Genomic DNA, 25,604 nt, shown 5'->3' on the forward strand with positions numbered 1-25,604 from the left:
ATGCTTACATTTATACCTACAAATTTTTGTCGATGGGAAACAAAATCTTCTGACAATAAGTAAATAAGTTTAGCGGTCTAATTTTTTTATAACATATATATCATTAGGAACCAATATAAATGAAATTCCACTCACCTGAGGTATCTCAGAAATATCCATTTCAGAATAAGCTTGATGCTGAGTTTCTTATTCTTTTCAATATATGAGTACAAATTACTGGATAAGACCCATGCTGAAATAACGAAGTTAGTTTGAACTATATGCAATCCAAAGTTCAAACCAAATTTCCTGTAGCCGGTTCTGTAGAACTGAAAAATATATAGGTTGAGGGTTGTACACTTGAAGTGGAGAAGTTGAAAAGTATGACTAGTCTTCCAAAAAGCATTCTTCCACGATACAAAGAAAAAATTCAAAACATGACTGTATAAAATGGTACATTTTTTCATCTAACATCGACCTGCGCAAGTGAACACACAATAAAATTGATTTATCTATAGATGGAAATCACTAAACAAAGCACAGGTAGGAAATATTGCAAAATAGAGTGATTTCAGGAGCACAACAAACCGAATTTTGACAGAAAACATCATTTTAAATACTGAGAAGAAGTCGTAGATATGAGGAATCTACTGGGACTTGAGGAAGAACTTACTTTTAGCAAATATGTGACAATAGTAGGGGTTATAACATTCAGAGACGACTGATTTCAATACTTCATGTTGTGTTTCACTTTTTGTAATTTGTGAATTACCTTTCAAGTTCATCAATTATTGCTTGTGGGTACATTGTGTTAAATGAATGAATAAATAGATATTTAGTACGTCTCATGTACTTCATAATTAACACATTAAAAATTTGTTATATAGCACTTCATTTCCTTTGGTAAATACACTTTTCAGAGATATCTGCATGGTCATTGAGATGTTTTGGAGACACAATATCCAATTTTCGAAGATATATTGTTGAAGTGGGGTCAAAACGATTCCACTTCAACTCGACGTTTCCTTACATTCAATTGAAAGTTATGAATGTAATGGAAGTTAACTTGAAAAATGTGTCTTAAAATATAATAAGTTAATATATTTTTCGTCTATTGCTTCAGGTTCTCAAACTCTTGACTACGGAATGATAAATTTGTTATTTGTTATAAAAAACTAAACCGTTTTTTCATATTCAAACTGACCATAATACACTCTAATCCAATGAACTAGTTGTGACTTGTTATCTCCCATCAATAGCATACTGGTTGAAAATTCCAATTATTATAAGACATAAAGTTGAATCTTCTGTACCTAATATTCATTTTCTATTACTTACCGTTTCTATCCAACCAACGTCAGAAGTAAACGAAAAGAGGCAGTTAAAAACCGTGTGTCCCAGTATTACTATTATCATGTTATATGTTCTGATGCCTTGCAGACCTTTAAGCCTCTGATAATCCTCGTTTTTGACAGGAGCCCTGAGATCTTCCCAGTTGCTGAGTAGAGACAGGGATTTGATATAAGTCCAAGCTGAAATAGATATAAAATGATCCAAAAACAGAAATTTACGACAGTTGGACACTACTGGTGAAAATAATTTATAGGAGAAAACAAATGTTTGACCTTTTTTCGATGTTTTAAAATATATTTTATTTTTTGAACTAGAAACAGAGGTGTTGGAAGTTACAAATATTCTTCACATGAATTATTTCTGCACAACAAAAAATTATGATTATAGAAAATGGTGTATTCCTTCTTATAACATATAAAGATCATCTCAAAGATCAGATGATTGAATTCATCACTTCTTACAATATCATAACTAGCGTTCAGTCTGGGTTTCGTTCTCAACATAGCACGACTTCCGCACTCCTCTCCATAACGGATGATATTTTCAAAGCAACCGATGAAAATTATGTTACATGTCTAGTTTTATTGGACTTTAGTAAAGATTTTGATACCTTAGACCGCAGTCTTTTATGTAATAAACTTAGTCACTTTGGTTTGGATAAATGTGCTGTAGATCTTATTGAAAGCTTTCTGGAACACCGAACTCAGTGTATCAGCCTTGATCACTTAAAATCTGCAGTTCTGAACACCAAATTTGGAGTTCCACATGGTTCTATTCTTGGACCTCTCTTATTTAACATCTATATCTCAAATTTCTACAAATGTATTAAATTTTGCAATATCCATCACTACGCTGATGACACTAAAATTTACTAATCTTTTCCGGAAGGCAACCTGGAAGCACAAGAACTGATAGATAGAGATCTCAATTCACTGTATAACGTCTCGTGCGCACATAACTTGAAATTGAATGCTAAAAAATCATCATATATGTTATTTGGACCCAAATCTAAAAGGAGCCTTATTTCCAACCTCATCAAGATCCACATAAATGATGTTGCCTTGCCTTTCACTTCTGAATGCAAAAACTTGGGTTTGTGGATTGACTCCGATTTGAGATTTTCTAAACATATCAGTCATCTTTGTAAATCGTCTTATAACATTCTCAGACAAATATTTCCCAATAGAGACATTCTTTCTACACAAGTCAAACTCAAGCTTTGCGAAACTTTAATTTTCTCTAAATTATCTTATTGCGATTGCATATATGGACCTGCACTTACTCAATACGACTCTCTTCACCTCCAAAGAATTCAAAACTCTTGTTTGAGATTTTCCTTCGGTATACGTAAATTTGATCACATCAGTAGTAGGATTGATGACTCCGGATGGTTAAGACTTGAAAAACTACGCACTCTACACATCCTCACAAATACACATAGATTACTATTAACAAATAAACCTGATTATTTATATAATAGACTTGTTAGTTTTTCCCAGACTAACAACTATTATACTCGAAATGGATCTGTCTTGGTCATTCCCAAACACAACTCGGCACTTTTCACTCGAAGTTTCTCCTATATTTCCGCTAAGCTGTATAATAAGTTGCCCAGTGACTTCAGACTTTACACGATAATGACATTTAAAAAACGCTTGAAACTTCTGCTTAAATCCTGGTAATTGGTGCTCTGTATGTCGATTTTTGCAATACCCTCATTATTATTCATTTTGATCAAGCTTTTATTATTGTGTTTATTGTTGTATTGGTTGATTTATCTTCTATTCTATACTTGTTATTATTATAGTTTTTATTGTATATTTTTCTAAGGTTGATTTGAAAAACAGATTATGCTGATATTCCGCCTGTTCGTCTAATTTATTTTTGATGAAAAAAGTCGATTTATTATTATTATTATTAATAATTCAACTCTTAATAAGCATTAGCCTTCGAATTCAGAAAGAAATTCTGTAATACCTAGCAAAAGTTATGTATATTAGTATATATTCTAGCTTCGGGAATAGATGGATGACTTTTGATTCAGAATTTCAAATGACGGTCCTGTGCTTCATACCCCCTCTTCGTGCAGGGGGCCAGAATAATCACGGCATTAGCGAGGGGGGTTCAGGGGGTGACAAATAATTAAAAATAAGTCTAGTTGTTACACTGGTGAGCCCAACTGAAGTATTGATTTACTGTTTCATATGGTTTTTCTCAATTAAAATTCGATTTTATTTAATTGAAATCACAATGGTAATGAAAAACTCTTTCTAGAGGAACTGACGTCATATGAAGAATCAGTGATACTGAAAGGGAAAAAATGGTGTATATTCCGAGATGAATTTTATGATTTTATGTCTTCAAAACCTTCAATGGTTTCATAATCCACTTCGAGCTGCTAAGGAACATTTATCACGCGAAAAATAATGAGTGCTTTCAGCAGAATTTTCAATTCTGTCACATTCAGTCACTTTGTTTGCTCACCGTTGAATTCTACTGTATCACTGGAGACATACGAGGGTTGTCTTTTATCTTTCGGGAATTTGCAACCTTAGTGTTGCTATCTGGCAACTGACAGATCTATCGTGAAGTTGGACATTTTTGAGCTTATACGTTCTCAGAACGTTTTGACATACGCGCGCTATTTGTGTTGTTTATATAAACATGATAGATTCATCTTGGCCCAAAAATGAAATTAAATCGTAAACATTTTCGTGCGATTGTTTTTTACAACTTTCGACGTGAATTAACTCGGCAACAGTGCATAGATGAACTTAATTCAATTTTTGGCAATGTAGCTCCATCAAGGACCAGTGTGTTTATCGATGGTATGATGAACTCAATCGTGGTCGTAGTTCACTCCAAAACGAATTTCGTGAAGGTCGTCCAAAATCAGTTGTTGTTTCGAAAACCATTGATGCTGTGTCCGAACTGATATTGCAAGATCGTCATGTGACCTATCGTGAGATTGAGACAACCTTAGGCATTGATGGGACCAGCATACTTTCAATATTGCATAAACATTTGACTGACAAAAAGTTTGTCCCACAAAATTTGTCAATCGGTCAAAAAAAGCTGGTGTCGATTGGTAGAAGGAAATGCTCAAAAAATACAATCGCGGTGCTTCAAAACACGTCTATGACATCGTAACAGGTGATGAATCGTAGATTTATGTATATGAGCCCGAAAGTAAACAGCAGTCGACTGTATGGGTATTTCAAGATGAGCCAAATCCAACAAAATTTGGACATGTCGCAACCGTACCACTAGAACAACGCAGAACAGTCAATTCTGAGTGGTACACTGTTAAAATATGTATCTAAACAGATGATGTACAAAAACGAATCTCGGTTCCCAGAAAGCTGGCCTGATAAGTGTCAAGAGAAACGAATAAAACTGAAGGGTCTTACTTATTTATGACCATGTTTATTTAGGATAATGATTGTGCATTCCTACGTGCGCCGTAATCTTATATTAATGGATTTTAACAATGCCCTCGAATAGGTCTGGGGTGTGAAGATAAAAATATGATAAGAATATATCTAGTCAGTCGTTCTTATGTGTCTAAAGTAGAAGCACTGAAATATACTCTAGTGTTCTCCTATTAATTGTGTTTTATTCAACCACTGATGAACTGTCTAATAATTCAATATACATAACCATTTGTTTGCCAGTTGTCTTCCAAGAAATCAGGAAAATCAACCGCCGAAGACGGATCACTCTTCACCACGACAATGCGAGCTCTCACACATCGGCTCAAATAACTGCATTTTTTAGCACCCAAAACATCGATCTGATGAATCATCCGCCGTTTAGTCCTGACTTGGCACCAAATGACTTTTTTTTATTCCCGCACATAAAAAACAAACTGAGAGGACAAAGTTTTTCGACACCTGAAGAAGCGGTTGCTGCATTCAGAATGCATGTTTTGGAGATACGTCAATTAGAGTGGTAAAAGTGCTTCGACAATTGATTTAAACGAATGCAAAAGTGTATAGATCTTCATGGAGAATATTTTGAAAAAAAATATAAAGTTATTTCCGATGATTTATATTTGTTTTTGTTCTCTAATCTCGAAATATAAAAGACAACCCTTGTATTTTTGAATATAATAAATAAGGTTGAACACTGTTATACGTGAGTATGAGGCTTTGAATATTTGAAAATGGTATCCAAGTGTTCCAACCGGAGGATTTCTCACAACCGTTGGTCGATGTCTTATTGAACTTCCCGAATGTCGTCCAACACACACAATGAAGCAAAGCAAAGGATAGATAAAAAGGAATATTGAGAAAAATGCTTTTTTGTGAAAAAAATCGAAGTATTTCAACGACAAATTACTGATAAAAAGAACATTTTCCGTTGTGAAAAACATTTCCATAACTTCATGAACTTCTCCATCACAGTTTTCAAATTTTTCAGCTTGGAAAATCACCAAGAAAGATCGAAAAAAACAAATATGGCATTTGCCATCTATCTGAGAATGAGAATGGTATGTATAAAAAGATATCTACTCCAATTCCATCTGTTTTCCGTTTTCTAGTAAGGACTAAATATTTGGGAAAGAAAGTTTTTGGCTTTCTACTACTCCATCTGATACAAAAAAAAAAAAATTGGATGAGATAATCTTCCAAAGAAAGATTCTTTGGAAGATTCTCTCATCCAATTTTTTTATTTTGTATCAGATGGAGTAGTAGAAAGCCAAAAACTTTTTTTCCCAAAAATTAATCACTCCTAAAAATATAACCTTTTCAAATCAAACTAAATATTGTTGTTCCATGTTTAAAAATATATGTTTTGATATTTTCTAGGATAGCAAATGATATATCATCATGGAAACTTCTGATCAGAGGACTGTATTGATTTTCACAAGCAAAACATTACGATCATTTGACATACCTTCACCAAAATTACCAACTCTGAACACTGCATCACACAAGGTAGCCGCAGCTATTATACCAAACCAAGCTAGTGTAGAGTATCTAAAAAAAAATTAAAAATCGTCAATTTTCTCACAATATTTTGGAATTAGTGATACTTTTGAAAATAGGTTTGCTGTAAGTAGACTACATTTCTGCTATGATTATTTATTATGAATTACTAATAACTTTCTACCGACTGATATGGAATATCCCTCAATTCCCTCAAGAAGTTTTTTGATTCAAACAAAGTGATATACAACAGCACTGTAATGCAATAAATGCATGCCTTTTCAATAGTTTCTAGATTGCAAAGCATGAATTCGATTTCAGAAAAATAACTGCAAGAGTACCATTTCAAAATCGAATCAGTTTTGTTGAAATATCTCCAAATTAAGAGACTTCCATAATAGAAATGAATGATATTTATCAGAGAGAAAGTATCAAAAGTATCACTTCTTGATTTTTGATGAATAGCAAAATAAATAAAATACTCACAGTACACTATAATCAAAGGTTGTGAGCTTTTTTGGTTCCGAGTAGTTCTTACAATCAATTGTGTTCAGCCGAGCATTCAGCGAATAGTTACTCAGTAGACTATTTTCTCTGAAAGTTGCATTTCCAATCAGCTCTTCTTTTCTTTTGACAAGGTCTCTGGGGAAACATCGAAGTCGATTCACCACATCGCGATTGAAGGCATTTGGGTTTTCTTTCGATTTCTGAAAAAGTTATAAAAAGTTATAAAGTTAAAAGTTTCAATATGATTATAGTTGGTCAGATGGAACAAGAAGTTATCGTCATATTGAAAAGCGTTTTGTATGACATATAAAAACAAAATAGGAATTCAGTGCTTCCATCAGTCAAACAAGCAGATGGTATTACAGCAGAACTATGATAAAGAGAATTCTCAGAAAAAACACCTCCTACCAGCCCCATCGGCGCTGAATTGTTTCCCAGATAGCATTCTCTTGGGGTCTGGGAACGAGAAAAAGTCGCTTGGGGGCAGATCTGGAGAATAAACATAAACCCAGGTATCGGTTTTCTCCAAGAAAATAAATGTCTCCGAACCGCATATAATAATGTCAGGTCAGACAATTCCACTTTCTGCTTCAATAAGTTTGTTGGGGGTTCGGTTAGGTTAGGTTAGGTCTGAAGTGAATGGGTCTATTCGACCCTTTGCCGCAACCCGCAAGGGTTTATTGTGCCTCAAACCTATTCACACTCGACCAAATAAATCCAGCTCCTTATTGAAGCAGATTAGTTTGTTTGGTGAGTGCTCTTTTAGGTTAGATGATGAGAGAATGGCTCTGCCGAACTCTAAAAACCTGATTCGATCCCCAGCGGGGCAGGCACAAAGTATAATAATGATAATAATAATAATACTCGTCTTTATCGTTTCCCAGCTGTAGTTATATACAAAAATTTAAATAAATTACAGATCTAGTTGCTGACATAACAAAAGGCGAAAGTTCAACTCAGTTAGCACAAGTGCTACTGAGTTGTTCTTCCACTCAACCCAAAAAAGATTCTACCTGAGCTGAGACAAAAAGAAAGTCATGCACAAAAAAAATGGGATTGTTCAAATATCTATTAAGATGCTGAAGAAGACGTCCATTACTGAGACTTTTCTGGTCTCATAATGATGGAAAAATGTATATGGTTGGGCAGTTTATACTAAAAGTTGGCTTTCGAACAGAAGGAGTTTGAATATTTTCCGTGAAACACAAAGTTCCGAATTTATTATTTCTTTTGGTAACAGGTTTTTCACTTGGCATATATTATAGCTAAAAGAGCGCTTGAGAAAATTAGTTTTAAAACTAGGTGGGGTAAGAGTACCCTTAAATCTGATGTTCAGATTGTGAACAGTACGAAAAGTGATTTTTCTGTACAGATAAGGCGGAGTTTTGGTTTGTATAATTTTGTTATATAAATTAGAAGCATTCAATATCTGTCTATTTTCCATTTTGATCCACCCCGTATCCCGTTAATTATGGGATATTTTTTTATATTTCCTAATTCCTTGAATGAGCCGTAGACACGAGTTTTGTACTTTCTGTATTTCCTGAGCATACTGTTTGGTAAAACATGGACCATATAAAGAATCCGAGTAGTTGAAGCGCGATAAAACAAGTGCATCACAGAGAGTTGTTTTCGTCTGCTTCGTGAGTATGTTTCTGTGTCCATGAATAAGAATAAGAATATGCCAGTTGTATTTGTTTGTTTATATGTTTCTCAAACCGCAAGTCAGAGTCGATTATAACTCCAAGATTTTTGCATTCATTTATGGGTTATTAAGGAACATTATCAATCGTGATTGTGGAAGATTCACTTATTTTCTACCGATTCTTTTTTGATCTAAAAAGGATGATGTTCGATTTAGTGGCATTTAGTAGTAGACTGTGATCTCTTGCCAAGAGGTGACACACACTGTCTTCCGACAGTCCGAGTCTCTGCATATGATGATTCGAATGACAGTATTCTATAAGAAAGCCTATTAAACATCGTAGTTCATCCCTACTGTAGTCCAACAACTGTTCGGTATCAAGTTCCGAAGGGTGAATAAACGCCTTGGATTGAGCCAATCCTGGAAGATTCTGCCAGACGTCCATAAATCTTCTTGTCATCCAGGTGTTCAATCTTTATTGAACAAAACCTAAAGCGATGGCAATGACAGGTTCTGGTCCGATGAAGCTGCTTGCAGCACCCTCCTTTGCAAGGGAGTCAGTAGCCTCATTGCTTTCCAGGCCAGTATGGCCAGGAATCCAGACCAGAGACAATCTGTTGAGTCTTCCTATCGAAGAGAGTCGTTTTCGGCAGTTTGCTACCAATTTAGACGTTGCTCGGTAAAAGCCAAGACATTCCAACGCCGCTTGACTGTCCGAGAATATTTTAATTGACTTGTGTATGAGGTTGGATTCTTCCCATCTCTCTGCACACAATTCAATAGCGTAAATTTCCACTTGAAATACAGTCACATAGGTTCCTAGGCAGGTAGATATCTCCGTCCTGGGTCTGCGACTAGAAACACTTGCACCAGAACCGGAAGGTGTTTTTGATCCATCTATGAATCAACAACTATCTGCTCTTGATATTTTCTTCTCCAGGAGGATCCACTACTCTCTTCTCGGGAACAGTAATTCATGAGGCAGTTCGTGGTTGATAGTTGGAGGCATGAAGTCAGAGGTCATTACCAAAATCCTGTGACTTCCAATGTCAACCAACAGTCTGTTACACTCTGCATTGTTGAGGAATTGCATGTCGCTGGAATTGCAAATGCTGCTTCTCAAAAGCTTGGAACACTGTTCCGAACCAGAAAACCGTATACGCCGCAGAAACTTTTGTAGCTTCATAAAGCTCAGATCAGACCTTCTTTGGAGTATTGTTCTCATGTTTGGAGCTCTGCCCCCAAACATACCCTGAAGTTGCTGGATTCCATCCAGAAAAGAACCATCCGCCTGATTGGAGACACGAACATCACATGCAACCTTGATAGCCTGTAACATCTACGAAAGGTTGGAGATTTGTCTCTCTTCTATAGATGCTTTCACAGGGGGTGTTGAAGTGACATGGCACATTCGATTCCACCAAGAACAGTACGTATCAGAAATATGCGACGAACAGTGGCTGCTCATCGTTTTGAGGTATAACTCAGTACACCTCGAACTTCACTGTTTAAGAACTCTTTTTTTTGGAGAACTGTGTTGATGTGGAATAAACTTCCTGAGAACGTTTTTTTCAAGTGGATTTAATCTCCAGCGATTCAAATCCAATGTGAATCGCTACTTCTGCACAGGTACCGCTCTGAGAGCGCCTTAAGGGTTTCCCTGTAGTGATTGTGTTTTGTCCTTGAAAACAATACGGTGGATGCGGAAATAATTCGAAGTCCAGTTCATGCAGTTTTGACATCGTTTTCATTGATTTGTGACATCATGTATTGTCTTTAATAATAATAATAATAGTATATTGATGAAACAGCACTTAATTTTTTTTAAGATGGAGCCGTTTTTCTGCGACCTCGTCTTCAAACGCTGTAATAAAGCTATGTAATAGTCATTGTTGATATTTTTTCCTTTCCAAGATAGTCAATGAATATTATACCATGCGCATCACAAAAAAACTGATACCACTACATTGCCAGCCAACTGTTGCGTCTTTGCACGCTTTGGAGTCGGTTCATCACGTGCAGTCCACTCATATGACGACCGTTTTCATTCCGATGTGAAATGATGAAGCCATGTTTCATCCATTGTCACATATCAACGCATAAATTCGGGTTTTTCATAGTGGTATAGCTTCAAACACTTCTCAGAATTATCAACTCGTTGTTGTTTTTGGTAGCTTGTGAGCTCGCGTGGCATCCACTTTGAACAGTGCTTTCGCATATCCAAATATTCAGGCACGATATGTGTAACACATTCCTTTGCTATCTCTAGAGCCTCAGCTATCTTGATCAACTCCATTTTGGGGTCATCCAAAATTATTCTGTGGACTTTTTTTATGTTTTTGTCGGTAACAGCCTCTTTAGGGCATCCACTGCGTGCATCGTCCTCGATGCTCGTTTCATCTCGTTTGAACTCAGCAAATAACTTCTCGTATTCCAAAAACACTTTATTGTGAGATTTTCACTAAACTGTTTTACAAAAACGCAACACGTGTTTCGCCATACAATGGCTTCATCTGGCGTGTCTTTCAACTAATTCTACACATTCAATACTAAATACATGTATAGTTTATGGAGTATCTGAAATCAAAGTACCTGTAAACGAAGTACCTGAATTTTAAGTAGCTGATATTTTACCTGAGTTTCTAACGAATTAAATTACCTGCACTTATGTTCCATTTTCACATTTGAAAAAATATATTCAGTAACGGAGAGTTATTGAGTTCTAATTGATCATTCAGTAAATTACCCGAATTCCTGAATCTATTGATTTCTAAACATTCTAGAAGATTAACTTTCAAACTCTTCTCTTCTAAATGTAACACCTCGTACTCATGATTGAACTCATGTCCTTCTGCTAAAAGATGGTTTGCAAATGTGGAATTGGTCTTTCTATTTACAAAACTACTCCTATGTTCTTTAATTCGTTGGAAAATTGTTCTTCCTGTTTGGCCAATATACAGTTTTGGACAAGAGCCACAAGTCAGCTTATATACTCCTGATCTATCCGACACCAAAGTTTTGTCCTTATTGTTTTTAATAAATTTACTTAGGTTATTATTCGTTCTATAAGCTACGTTTACGCCTTCTTTCTTCAAAAAACGGGCAATATTCCTGTTTGGTTCCCCCACATATGTCAATGTCTTATAACTAAGTTATATATAACTAGCTATAACTAACTATAACTAGTTATAAGACATTGACATATGTGGTGGAACCAAACAGGAATATTGCCCGTTTTTTGAAGAAAGAAGGCGTAAACGTAGCTCATAGAACGAATAATAACCTAAGTAAATTTATTAAAAACAATAAGGACAAAACTTTGGTGTCGGATAGATCAGGAGTATTTAAGCTGACTTGTGGCTCTTGTCCAAAACTGTATATTGGCCAAACAGGAAGAACAATTTTTCAACGAATTAAAGAACATAGGAGTAGTTTTGTAAATAGAAAGACCAATTCCACATTTGCAAACCATCTTTTAGCAGAAGGACATGAGTTCAATCATGAGTACGAGGTGTTACATTTAGAAGAGAAGAGTTTGAAACTTAATCTTCTAGAATGTTTAGAAATCAATAGATTCAGGAATTCGGGTAATTTACTGAATGATCAATTAGAACTCAATAACTCTCCGTTACTGAATATATTTTTTCAAATGTGAAAATGGAACATAAGTGCAGTTAATTTAATTCGTTAGAAACTCAGGTAAAATATCAGCTACTTAAAATTCAGATACTTCGTTTACAGGTACTTTGATTTCAGGTACTCCATAAACTATATATATATTCAGTATTGAATGTGTAGAATTAGTTGAAAGACACGCCAGATGAAGCCATTGTATGGCGAAACACGTGTTGCGTTTTTGTAAAACAGTTTAGTGAAAATCTCACAATAAAGTGTTTTTGGAATACGTTAGTTGTGGATTTTCATCAAGTATCGGCCGATTCCATCATATAAATAACTTCTCGACGGTTGATTTTTCTGATTTTTCCGGATAATGTTTATCAAGCCAATCCCTGGCTTCAACAGTATGTTTTTTCGTCAAAAAGCAATGCTTTATCAGCACATCAAATTCTTTTTCATCCATTTTCTTGAAACTAACAAAAGTTGCTTCACTGAAAATGTTTTATCCCACAACCTAATAATTCGACACCTGTGAAATTTATACAATGTCTTTTGAAGGTTAGGAATATCAGAAAGTCATCTGTGTGTCAGCATACCGAATATAGCAATAATAATAATGATTATAATATAATATTTATTCACGTAGGAAAGGAGAATACAGAACAATGTAATGAGAAGATAAAGGTGAATGAATGAGAACTCGATAAGTTCTTTTCACACTTGTTTCGAGAAAAAATAATGCAATAAAACTTAAAAATGGTAAACATACTGACTGGCAATTGCGAAAAATGTGAAAAAATCCAATGAGTGTCAAAATTGTCTGAATCTAAAAATAAATATTCACAAACCATTCGCACACACGCATATGACGTACTTATATATATTATTATAAGGTTCTATTACACAGGGTGTAACATAAATACGTTGAAATAACGTATTCTTGAGACAAGTCTATATGAACTTGTGTCCGAAAATGCTTCGTTTCGAAGATACGGGTTGAAATTGAATTTTTTTGTTCGCTTTTTTGCAAATGACTCTTGTAAAAAATTTGAACGAAATTCGGTAACATCTAGAGGGCGCTGCGTACGCTGTCATTATTTATTTCAAATTGCCCTAACTTTTTTGTCAGTAAACTTTTGGTACTATTCATGAAAAAACCTAATTTCCACACCTTTTCCAAGTGAAAAAGGTACAACTCCTCAACAACGCTGGAGATGATCGTTTCGTTTTCGAAATATTTTCAAAACATGGTAGGTTTTTGTCATAAGTTTTTTGCAATTTTAGTTATTTATTTAGACTTCTTCTATACTGAGCATTATCGAACTGCTTATTCAATTCGAATTGAAAAAATTTGTCGGGTTCAATTATTCATTTAGAAAGTGCTTCATTTCGGAGTTTGTAAAAAAATAATTCGGAGAAGTACTATGTTATTTATTAGGAAAATAAACATATTAAATTTGAACGAAACAACTATTATAACAACTGTTCAAAGTGACGACCCCACAACAGTAAAACAAGCTTCTGCTCTCCTCATCAAAAAATTCCGCACTCGTTGAAAAATCCCCGCAGTGTTTCTTATCGTTTCGCATCTAGTTATGATGCGATCCCTCGAAATTTTCTTGTTTTCAATGGGGCTAGCATGAACTAGTGTTTTTAGGTATCCTTAAAAAAAATCGACGGGATCGAGGTCCGGTGACCTCGGGGGCCAATGCTCAGTGCCTCCTCTTCCTATCCATCGTAGGGGATATGCTACGTCTAAAAAATTTCTTGCTATCACACTAAACTGAGCAGGAGCTCCATCGATCATAAACCAAGAGTGATTTCGGAGACCAATGGGAAAATCTTCCATAAGTTGCTCGTGTATCTCCATTTAAACGTGAGGGGAGAAAAAAGGGCCCAAAAAAATAATCCCCAATTATGCCTATCCATACATTAAAAGAGAATCTGTCTTGGAAATGAGTTTGCGTTATCGCATGTGTGTTATCTTCCACCCAGATGTGGTTGTTATGGAAGTTCATGATACCATTTCTTGAAAAATTAGCCTTTTTTGTGGAGAGGATTTTCTATAAAATTTGCGGATCTTGTTCGCCTTTTCTTTGAAGCCATTGAGGAAATTCGATGTGTGGTTGGAAATCACGTAGAGTAAATGCCTGGACACGCTGAATATGATAGGGATATAATTGCTGTTCTTTTAAAATTCTGTAAACTGTCATGTGACTCACATTTAAAGTTTGACTAATTTTTCTTGTACTTGTTTCTGGATGTTCACTAATTTATTCGAGAACCGCCAATTCTACAGTTCTTGTAGTCCGTGGCCGTCCTACTGCAGAATTTGTTTCAAAGCTTCCAGATTCAGAAAGTCGCCGGAAAAGATTCGCAAATGTCGCTGCACAAGGAGTCACGCGTTGGGGATACCTTTCCTGATAGATGCGTCTGGCCTCACTTGAATTTCCGTCAGCCAAGCCACATGCAAAAACCATATCAGCCATTTCAGCATTCGTGAAGTTGGGCATGGTACCAAAAAATCACTTTATGAACTCCAAACTGTCAATTTGTCAATTAATAGTTAAAAATGTGACAGCGAACTTCTATTTTCATAAGCAAACTTTCATAGCCTACACGATTTAATTTACTTAATTTGCAAGCGGAGAGTGACAAAAATTATTGAAATGAAATTTGGCTGTAAAGTAATATGCTTCGATATAGAAAATTGTAAATATCTCGAAAACGATCACCTCCAGCGTTGTTGAGGAGGTGTACCTTTTTTACTTGGGAAAGGTGCGGGAATTAGGTTTTTTCATGAAAAGTACCAAAAGTTCACTGTCAAAAAAGTTAGGGCAATTTGAAATAAATAATGACAGCGTACGCAGCGTTCTCTAGATAGAATAGAATAGAATAGAATAGAATGGAATAGAATTTATTGTTTCATTCAAATACATAGATATAATATATGAGCACAGAGAATATAGCGAACCAAAATTATAGTACGTTATGATATTTTGGAATAATGATATATGTGATATAGTTTAATTTACATATATAAATATGCTTTTTGTGTACAGTAAATACAACGCACCACGATGTGTGTAATATTACAATCTGAGCAAACAAATATAACAAAACAATAATACAAATTACTACAGAGCAAGCTCGTGTGTAGCAAACAGTAATACCGTAATTTTAAATATGTCTCTAGTGCAACGTTTGTAAGTGTTATGTGTCGCGTAATACAAGACTATGAACTCAGACATAATTATTTGCAACAGAATTTAAGAAAAAAAAATGAGTAAAAAAAGGCTGAAAAAAAAGATGTGGGGTAGAGATGTGTCGGTAGACAGTAGTTGAATATAAAATGTGTGAGTTTGAAAATGTGAATACAACTTTTTATTGTATTGGATGATATAACAATTGCAACAACTGGTTGGAATTCTCAACGATCCACAGTGTTATTTTTGATTTGAAGGAATTGAGAAACTTAATATCCCTAATTGATTTATCTACAATATTGTACAATTTTTTACCGAGATAATTAAAACTGTATCTCGTCAACTTATAGTTAAAGGATGGAACTTGTATATTTCTATTAGACACAGCTCTAGTTGTGACACTATCATAAGATAATGCATTAGACGGACTTCGAGTTTTGTGGGTAAATATCAATAAGTTCTTGAGGGACAGTTCTTTGACTGTTAGGACTCTGAATTCTTTGAAAAGAAGATTAGATGGATATCTTCTAGGTTTCCGAAGGCAGATCTTGATAATGTATTTCTGTGCTGTAACCAATGATTCCATAATTGTTTTATATGCCGATCCCCATGCTATTATGCAGTACTGCAGTAAGCTCTGTGTGATAGCATAGTACACTGTTTTAAGAGTTACAGTATTCAGTATATTTCTCAGTAAATGAAATTTATAGATGGTTTTTCTTATTTTTGAGACCACATTAGATATATGCACTTTCCAGGTTAGTTTATGGTCAATTATTATTCCCAGATACTTGGAGTTCTCGACATAGCTGATATTATGTTTGTTGATATTAATGTTTTGTAGGTTATTATTACTATTGTTTTTGAAAGGAATTGCTACTGTTTTGACAATATTCAAAGTAAGCAAATTATCATTCAGCCATTTGCTGACAGACAAGAGATTTTGGTTTGTTCGTTTGATAACTTCAGGCCAAGAATTCCCCACAAAGGTAATCGCTGTATCATCGGCATAAGCAGTGAAATTTCCCTGAATATCTAAAGATAACATATCGTTCAGATAAATAACGAATAAAATGGGACCCAAAACCGTACCTTGAGGAACTCCATAGAAAACAGTTTTGTATCCACTCATCTCACCGTACACCCTGGTACATTGGATACATGAAAATTAATACGAAATTATGATTTCACACGTCAAAAAAAACCGGGTACCGAATGTCGTGCAAATAACTTATTTTTTCAAAAAGCGAACAAAAAAATTCAATTTCAACACCCCGTATCTCCGAAACGAAGTATTTTCGGATATAAGTTCATATAGACTTTTTTTCTTAAAATTGTCTCAGGAATACGTCACTTCAAAATTGTTCATTCACATATTTTTTACATTGATAAAAACCTCATTTCAAATATTGTGTTGTTGACAAAATCAGAAATCATTTGTCTTGGCTGCCTGTATATGAATTGAGTCAATAATAATAATAATATAATATAATAATAATAAAATAATGATCTACAATCATTGACTGATGTCAAAGCCAACCCACTCACCTGAATAAGTTGCCAAACCCTACTGTTAGTATTTTTAGGTCTCAGCGTAAACTGCATCAGGCAGAATAAATTTTCCTTTTCCCTACATTGTAGAAATCTGTCCATCTGGTTGAGTGGTGGAATTTTTTCATAGTCATTGTCTGAAAAAAAAGTATCATCGTAAAAGCAATCGCTGACTTCAGTGAGATTTTTTCATTGGTGAGAAAGGTTAGCATTTGCATTTTGAATTCTAGAATGGGTCCAAAATAAGCACTTCTCCTAAACACCAGAACTGCAATACAAAACGCGTGTCACCAACAAGGTTGGCGTCTCCAGGAAATGAAGTAAACTCATTTACATCAGTTCTAGTGTTTGGAAAAAGTGTTTGTTTTGTGTTTATTCCACAGGTTTTGATTTTATATTTTATTCCAAAATGAGTACCTGCTATGAGGATGTTGTACAAGTTTTTCCATAGGTGAATGAATCCAGAATAATGAATAGCGCTATGGCGAACTGGAAGATAGTTGAAAAGAAGGCTGACCGAAAGAGAAATTGAGAGTCGTAGAGAAGGAGATGCTGAACTGTTCGATTAATTCAAGGTATTAGCTATAATAGGATGTAGCCTATATCTTTAACCTACGGAGAACTTCGATTAGGAATCCAGGTTTGTTACTTTCAGGCACGCCTAAACGACTGAATGCATTCAGATGAAACTTTACATATTTTCGGCTTATACATCAGAATAACATTTAGGCTACAATTAACAAAGGTTTTCGGTAATTTTGGTCATAATATAACGATAAGTATCAATGCACATTTTATGATATCTGTCTAATTCTTATAAAAATTGGTACAATTGTCGTTTTGAGTATTCAATATGGATACAGTAAGTAATTAGGACAAATCGTTCGAAAGTTATCATGATAAAAATGACTTGACGCAACGCAGTAAGCCATTACGCATCGCGTCTACTGTAAGACGAAGGGGGACGATGCGCGGGGGTATAGGGGCGGTCTAAACGCGGACAGACGCATGATGGCAGACGTCGTTGACGGTTGTGTAAGTTTTGCTAATTTCTTTATGAGTGATATAATTCGAGTTTCGAAACTATTCATTACTTAGTGCAGTTGACATATTTTTCCAGTTACTGTATTTTTAAAGTAAAAATATCAATTACAATCTGTTGTTCGCTCTTATATTAACTTACACTAGAAGCTACTGAACCTAGAATCTTGAAATATGCAGGTAGGTTCTTTGTATAGCGTAAATAAGCATCAAGAAAGGAAATCAGCTATTTCCACCCCCAAGTGGAAAAATAAGGGTTTGAAGATTGCACTGAGTTTCGTCAGTTTTGAAATTGAAAACCTAAAATTTTCGGTTATTAAACAAGTATTGTAATTATTCGTTTAGAATGGTGACAAACAAAACTCTGCGCGAGCAAAGCTGCGGGCAACAACTAGTAAACACTATGTAAAAGCTAAGGGACTGAAGTTGAACCTGTTAATAAATAAGGGTTAACGTTCGGGTTCCTCGTTGATCAACAAGAGGTTGAAAATTTTTTCATATAACCGTTTCATTCATAATCTAATACTATCGATAATTATTCACTCTTATTATTACTAGAATTGAAGACTTGAATAGAATTGTGATGCACTCTTTGGAACCTTTGGGGTACTAATGAATATTACTGGAGTTTTATCCTAACACCAAACCGTTATTTTGAACACCTCGGCACGTGTTTCAATCACCAAGTGATTATCTTTAGGAGGAAGATTGAACCAGTTTAATCTTCTTCTTGAAGATGATAACTTGGTAATTGAAACATGTATCGAGGTGTTGAAGATAACGGTTTGGTGTCGGGATAAAACTCTAGTGATATTCATTGAATGGATTTGTGATGAAATAGCCAGACACCCGATTAAACCACATAAAGTATACGGGTAGCACTTTGTTGTAAGATTTTCACTGTAGTTTTCAAAACCGCAACATGTATTTCACTTCACAATAGACCTGTTCGTACTATGGAGTGTATATATTTTTTTAAACTCAGAAAAAGTTTAATCCAATGTCACATAATTATAAAACTTATACTGTAATCGAAGAGTCCAAGACCCATACCATCATCAGACTCTTCAGGTTCTTTTCTTCCTCCTTGGCAGGTTCAGCAGCAGCTGCTGCCGCAGCTAGCGCTGCAGCACCTCCAGCCGGAGGTGCACTTCTTACTTCAAACCCAGTGATGGTGTTCAGTTCCCTTACATTAATTCCTTCTAGCGCTTTCGCAAAAAGACAAGGGCAGTGTGGTTTTACGTCAATGTTGGCTGCAATATCATCATCAATCAGAATTAGGGCTGAACCCAAGCAAGTTCGGCGTTGTTTTCGTACTTCGAATAACCAAATCCTTGGAGATATTGAAACACATCATGGAATTAGTTTGTAGTAACAATGGGCCAAAAAATCCCGTAGGGGCTCTCTTAGGATATGTGTTGCAATTGACCAATACCCAAATTGTATGGACTTGCTTATCGTGTTGTGCTACACGTGTTGTGATTTCGTAAACTGTTCATTGTAAATCTCAGGAAAAGGATCTAAAGCCGTTGGGACAAGTAAACCTCCGGTGCAATGGATAATAATTGAAAAATTGTTTGTGTTGAACTGGATATTTTTGGTGATCATCTTCAGGAGAAAGTTAAAAAAAGGTGTTAAAAATAATGGTTTGGTGTTGGGACTGAACTCCAGTAATATTCATTGCTACACCAAAGGTTCCAAACAGTGCATCACAAGTAGTTATATTCGACTCCTCATATTTTAAAGTCACCCTGAGTTTATTGGAAATTATTTTGAAAATTTGATACAAACCTGTCATTCCTTGACATATCAAATTGAACTAGGATTTGAAGGGTTTATATGTGATTCATTCATATATTTATTATTTCCATTCCGTATTACATCCTGCATTTGACGTATTCGAAAAAATTTCGAGTATTTCCATTATCATTTGTTTTTTTTTCAGTTTTTCAAATAATGAAGAATGAAGGGATGATGTAGTAGAAGTATATTTTTTCAGCACAACCTACAATAAGAATGATCGAGTTTCTCACCTATGCTTTTGGTAATACTGCTATGCACAATAAAGCACCACAAAAAAATTTTCCACATGTTCACACGCTTCTAATGTGTCAGGCGTTCTGAAGAAAAACTATGTGCGTGGTGTATAAGTTACAAAAAAGATAACTACGAGAAAAACAAGGTAATCGAGTTGTATTTATTTACAGAAACGGTTGGTTGAAGAACATTACATATAGAGCTGAATTTGATAAACAATTACAAACGAGGACGTGTACTAGAATATGATTTCCGGAAAAATTGTTGCTTCCATTTAATTGTCTTTTTTGAATATAATCATCGATGTCCTCACATAAAAAAATATTAGTTCTTGGATATATGGTTACTGAATAAAAATTGCACTATAGAAAATGGTTGAATTTCACAACAAATAGAAAACAGCTAGATCAAACGTGAACCCCACATCAGAACTTGCGCCTAGATCGGATTGACTGTCCACACTTCAGGAAATTAATGAATATTTGGAGCAAACTTCAACGAGTCGTAGTAATTTCCTGATTACACGCTAAGACTCGTCTGTAACGTTTCGTCGTTACAAATAATCCGTTACGTTTTGTCGCACAGTGTAAAGTTGCCTTTACAATGATGTGGTTTGTAATTCTATGATTTTCAGAGCAAACTTACCGTAATACACAATAGCTGAACCAATTTATGAAATTTATGAATGAAATTAATAGAAACATACAGTTCACACTCGAAACAGAGATAGAGAAAGTGATTTATTCCTTAGACCTGGTCATCACATTTATTCATAATGGATTTGAGTTCAATGTATTCAGGAAACCAAGCTATTTAGACATGACAATCCAAAGTGATTCTTTCCATCCCAAGAAACATAAATTAGCAGCCTACAATTCAATATCACACAGAGCATTCCCGTTACATTTGTCTGCTAACAATCTAGTTAGGGAAATTGAAACAATCATACAGATATGACAGACACAATCAAAAAGTTAGAAAACAAAGTCTCAAATTCACGCACTCTGGTCAAATGCGCCTCTAAGAAAGCAACGATCATAATCGGAAGAAGAAGAAGAAGAAATTCACGCACAGATATAATATAACTCACATCAAACAATCAAGAAATTTGTAACTTAGACATATTTTGGTAAAAAAAAACAAAGACAATGTCGAAGTAGCATTCAGGTCACATACCAGGTTATCTAATTTCCTTTTCAATGCCAAAGATGAAGTGGACAAGATGTACAAATCTGGAGTTTATGACCTCAAGTGTGAGGAGTGTAATAGTGTTTATGTGGGACAATGTGGCCGCAATTCGACGTTTCCAAACAATTCCTTGGAATGCAACCACAAGTTCCTAAATCTAAGTGGTACGGAAATTTTGCACTATGCATACAAGGGTTGGAAACTCAATTATTTGAAATCCTGGGAAATTCATAAACACGTAAATACACGTAAACAAAATTCAGGTAATATACTCATTAAATTGTACATTATTTCGATTCATTTTATGTCATTGTAGGATGAAACTGCAGTAGCGTTAGTTAGTTTTAATACTCATTTTTCATGCAGATCTCACCGCAAAACAAGTTATGGAAGCTCCCTAAACCTTGAAAGTCTCTCCACTTCCATATAAAGAATTCAAATGAGGTGGAAATGAAAAAGTTAAGCAACAGTGGTTCCCACGATGCTAGAACTGGAACGATACACTGAAAAATACCAAGTGAGATAGAATGAATAAATTGCGGACTTCAAGTAATACTCCGAAGAACACTAATTGAAGATACCAAATTGATCCACAAGTATATCCACAAGAAGGAGGAGTACATTGATTTTGGAATCTGTAAAATACAGCTCACAGTGGGATGTCCCACCCTTCTTCATCAATGGTAAACCTATGGATTATATTATCGCCTTCGAGAGAACCTACTTGAAAATAAAATCAACTACCTCTTGGAATTTCTCCAGATAGTAATTATAATAAGTCAAAATTGATGGACTTGGGTTTTTAACCTGAGTATTGGAACTCAACGAAGTTGATTCCACTAATTCAAAAAAGAATTTGCCACTATATATTCCCACATTGTATCTCCACCAATAAATCTGGTTATCAAGTCAAGTATTGTTACAACTTTGCATTTTCACATCGTACCACTGCCAATGAACCTGTGACTGAAGTAGTATTTGATATACATAAATGTTCTATAAAAAATCAGCAGAGGAGAAAACAATAGATCATTTGAATCAATTACAGGAGAATATGGTCTTGGAACCTCCAACAAAATATCCCAATACAAACTGAAGCAGAAATCAAGGCAATGAGCGTGGTGCCTCCGATCCGGGTATGAAAATAATGTCAGGTCGGACAGTTCCGCTTCCTACTTTGATAAGTTTGTTGAGGGGGTTGAAATGGACACCCATATGTCTTGGCACGATCATGTCGCTGGAATTACAAAGGCTGCTTTTCGAAAGCTTGGCACACTGTTCCGAACCAGAAAACTATATACACCCCAGCAATTTTTGATGCTTCCTTCATTGCTTCCTCCTTCATTGGAGTATTGTTCTCATGTATGGAGCTCCGCCCCCAAATATACCCTGAAGTTGCTGGATTCCATCCAGAAAAGAGCTATCCGCCTGATTGGAGACGCAAACATCACAGGCAATCTTGATAGCCTGGAACATCGAAGAAAGGTTGGAGATTTGTCTCTCTTCTATAGATACTTTCAGGAGAAGTGTTCAAGTCACTTGGCACATTTGATTCCGCCAAGAGCGGTACGTATCAGAAATACGCGACGGACTGTGGCTGCTCATCGTTTTGAGGTTCAACCAAATACACTTCGAACCCGACTGTTTTCAACTGAAGAACTGCGTTTATGTGGAATAAACTTCCTGAGAAGTGCTTGTGATTTTTCAGAGACCGTTACAGTTTCCAAACAGTAAAAATCCTGTTGATACAGACAATGAACCAAACAGTGAAGAACTTCCCAATACATTTAGACAACGGTCTAAAGTTTCATCAAACGAATGGTTGGAATGATAGTTTTGTCTTATTCCATAGATTTTATTCCATACTTTGCAATTTCTAGACTTCATTCTGAACTCCGAATCAATTCTTGATTGCACTGAGGTGTTAATGAAACATGTAAACACAGTGACAAGATGATTGTATACTATCAGCGATTTGTCATTGTTTTTGAACAGTTCATCAAACAACACATTTGAATATACATTTCAGTCATTGGTAACTCAATGATGACGACCATGCCAATAAACTAATATTATCACAATACACGCATTGTATCCCTGCCTGAATGGCAATACTGCTAAATATTTATGGCTAGACCATTCACTTATTCATATCAGACACCACTATCTCATGCCAACTACAATTCCAGTCAATTACAGTCATAGCAACAGATTGACTGGTGTATTCGAAGTTCCACAATGTTACAACAGTTAACATGCAGCATACAGATGCCGTTAATTTCCCGATTTTCCGGAAGGATGTGCCACGTTTACTCATCTATGGAACGAGGCTGTGCTTTCTCTTGGGAGACGGAATTTACCTATTAGTTATGCTTTCCTTTCTGTCGCCATTCTTCCACGACTTCACATGGATGTCAGACAATCGGGAAGTAGCATTCAATAAAGCACATGTTCACGCTGGAATGTCTGAAATACAGGGCTTCGAAACAGAGAATTGTATTGAAGTAATGCTCTATTGTTAGATTTTCGCTGAACAGTTCACAAAACTTCAGTGTCGGAGGTATCAGGGGTATACCTACTGAGTCATGTTTCTTACCCAAAATTCATACTGGACAAAAGGGGCAAACCTTTTTCCGAAGAATGAAAGAGCATAGTGGTTTCTTGAATATAATGAGCAATTCCACATTTGCGAACCATATTTTGGAAAAAGAACTATGACTTGTTACATTTGGACAAGGTTCGAAACTCAATCTTTTGGAACGCTGCTGAGAGGTGACGGAATATGAACTTTTCCTCACAAATTTAAGAAAATTAGTCGCAAGCATCAAATGTGGTAAAAACAATCATTCGATAATTGACACCAACAACCAATGACCATGCCCTGAGATGGTGAATAAATAGATAATTTATTTCACCACGTTACATCATAAAATGTTTGTAGCAAGTCAAAAAATAGCATGAAAGTAATTTGTTAAAAAATCAAAATATTATAAAAATAAACGAGGAACACAAATACAAAAATATAAAAACAAAAATTGAGTATGTATGTTGACATTATAAACATTTGAAATGATTCACGTCTTCGACAGAGTAGAAGCAAAAACTCAAAAGATAATTTTTTATTGTTTTTTTGAACTGAGAATACTAAGAATTTTGAAACTATCGGGAAGATAGTTGTAGAGGTTGAAATTCAGTGATTTAGTGATTTAGTCAAATGATAGCGGTTTGTCCGAAATTTGTTACAATCTCTGGTATCATAGTCATGAAGGTCTGATTGCTTGAAGTTGATTTTTTATTAATTTCTATGAGAACGTTGTACAAAAATATTATTCTCAATTTCAAAAACAGAGGTAGACAATAATCCCTATAACCATTTTCACAGCCCCTGTTGAGTTGCCCCAGTGTATAACACCATAGCTAATGTGAGAATGGAAGAGGGAGAAATATATTATTTTCAGTGTATCGAAACTAGTTATATTTCTCAACTGACGCAATAAAAAAAGAGTTCTAGATAATTTTTACTCAATTAGTCAATACGACAGGTCCAAGTGAGAGTACTATCGACTACTAACCCAAGTAATTTAACAATGTTCGCACTTGATGTAGCGGCAAAGCTTGCTGAAAACTATAACTGTTGCGTTTTATCTGTATTCAGTTTGAGTCGATTTGACACGAAGAAACCTTCTGCCTTCTCATCGACTTCCTTTGATATTCTAGATAGTTCAATAGAATTTTTGTAAAAGTAAATAAATGTAGTGTTATCGGCAAACAAAACAGTTTCATATGGATGCATGAAATTACTAATGTCATTCACGTAAATTATGAATAGAAGTGGTCCCAATACTGATCCTTGGGAAACACCATGTTTAACGAGTTTTAAATTCGAAATGCAATTATTGCTACTGATTGCTTGATATCTATTCGATAAATATGATTTTATGAGGGACAGAGATACTCCCCTGACGCCATGGTAATATGGTTTTTCCAATAATATGTCGTGAGAGACGCAGTCGAACGCTTTGGAAAGGTCGCAGAGCGTAATAGCTGTGTGGTTACCTTACTCAAAATTGTCGACTACTTCTTCACCACATTGAGAACTGCCTCTACTGTAGAGCGGTACTTACGAAAACCAAACTGAGATTCGTTGAATAATTTATATTTTACAAAATATACGTAAAGACGTTGTTCAATAATCTTCTCAATTATTTCGCTAAAAATGTATATTATTGAAAAGGGACGATAATTGTTAACAAGAGAAATGTCTCCGTTTTTAAACAAAGGGATAACTTTTGATAGCTCAAATGCATCAGGAAAAACACCACTTGCGAATATTACATTTATCGATTTAGAAAGAGGCTGCAACAATATCTGGGAGGTCTCTTTAATGATATCACTATTTAGTTCATAAGCATCTAAGCATTTGGAATTTTTGAGTGAGCATTGCACTTTGAACGTCTTCTTCGGTCACTGGGCCGAGAAAAAAAGAGCTGCAAGGGGCAGGAAAATTTCTGAAATTCAGTAAACCCTGTTCGCATACCGTTGGTAGAA

At 35.3% G+C, this 25,604-nt stretch overlaps 1 protein-coding gene across 2 annotated transcripts in view; it reads right to left on the reverse strand.

The window, feature by feature from the left end:
- Positions 1 to 25,604, reverse strand: part of LOC111503168 (O-acyltransferase like protein) — a 112,432-nt gene that overhangs the window by 35,582 nt on the left and 51,246 nt on the right. The window contains exons 1-6 of one of the 2 annotated variants that reach the window (XM_074176879.1): positions 19,865 to 20,010; positions 16,788 to 16,927; positions 6,750 to 6,970; positions 6,232 to 6,314; positions 1,318 to 1,511; positions 136 to 308 (exon numbers count right to left, since the gene is read on the reverse strand). In XM_074176879.1, coding sequence (XP_074032980.1) covers positions 136 to 308; positions 1,318 to 1,511; positions 6,232 to 6,314; positions 6,750 to 6,970; positions 16,788 to 16,927; positions 19,865 to 19,922 — 869 coding nt within the window. In that variant the 5' untranslated portion in view covers positions 19,923 to 20,010. Of the gene's footprint in view, positions 1 to 135; positions 309 to 1,317; positions 1,512 to 6,231; positions 6,315 to 6,749; positions 6,971 to 16,787; positions 16,928 to 19,864; positions 20,011 to 25,604 lie in introns of those variants that run through there. The other variant, XM_074176878.1, reaches the window with a different exon arrangement.

Source organism: Leptinotarsa decemlineata, unplaced genomic scaffold, assembly GCF_025532065.1.
Source record: "Leptinotarsa decemlineata unplaced genomic scaffold, Ldec_3_MD MMD2_tig00002082_RagTag_RagTag, whole genome shotgun sequence".
Classification (NCBI taxonomy): Eukaryota; Metazoa; Arthropoda; class Insecta; order Coleoptera; family Chrysomelidae; genus Leptinotarsa; species Leptinotarsa decemlineata.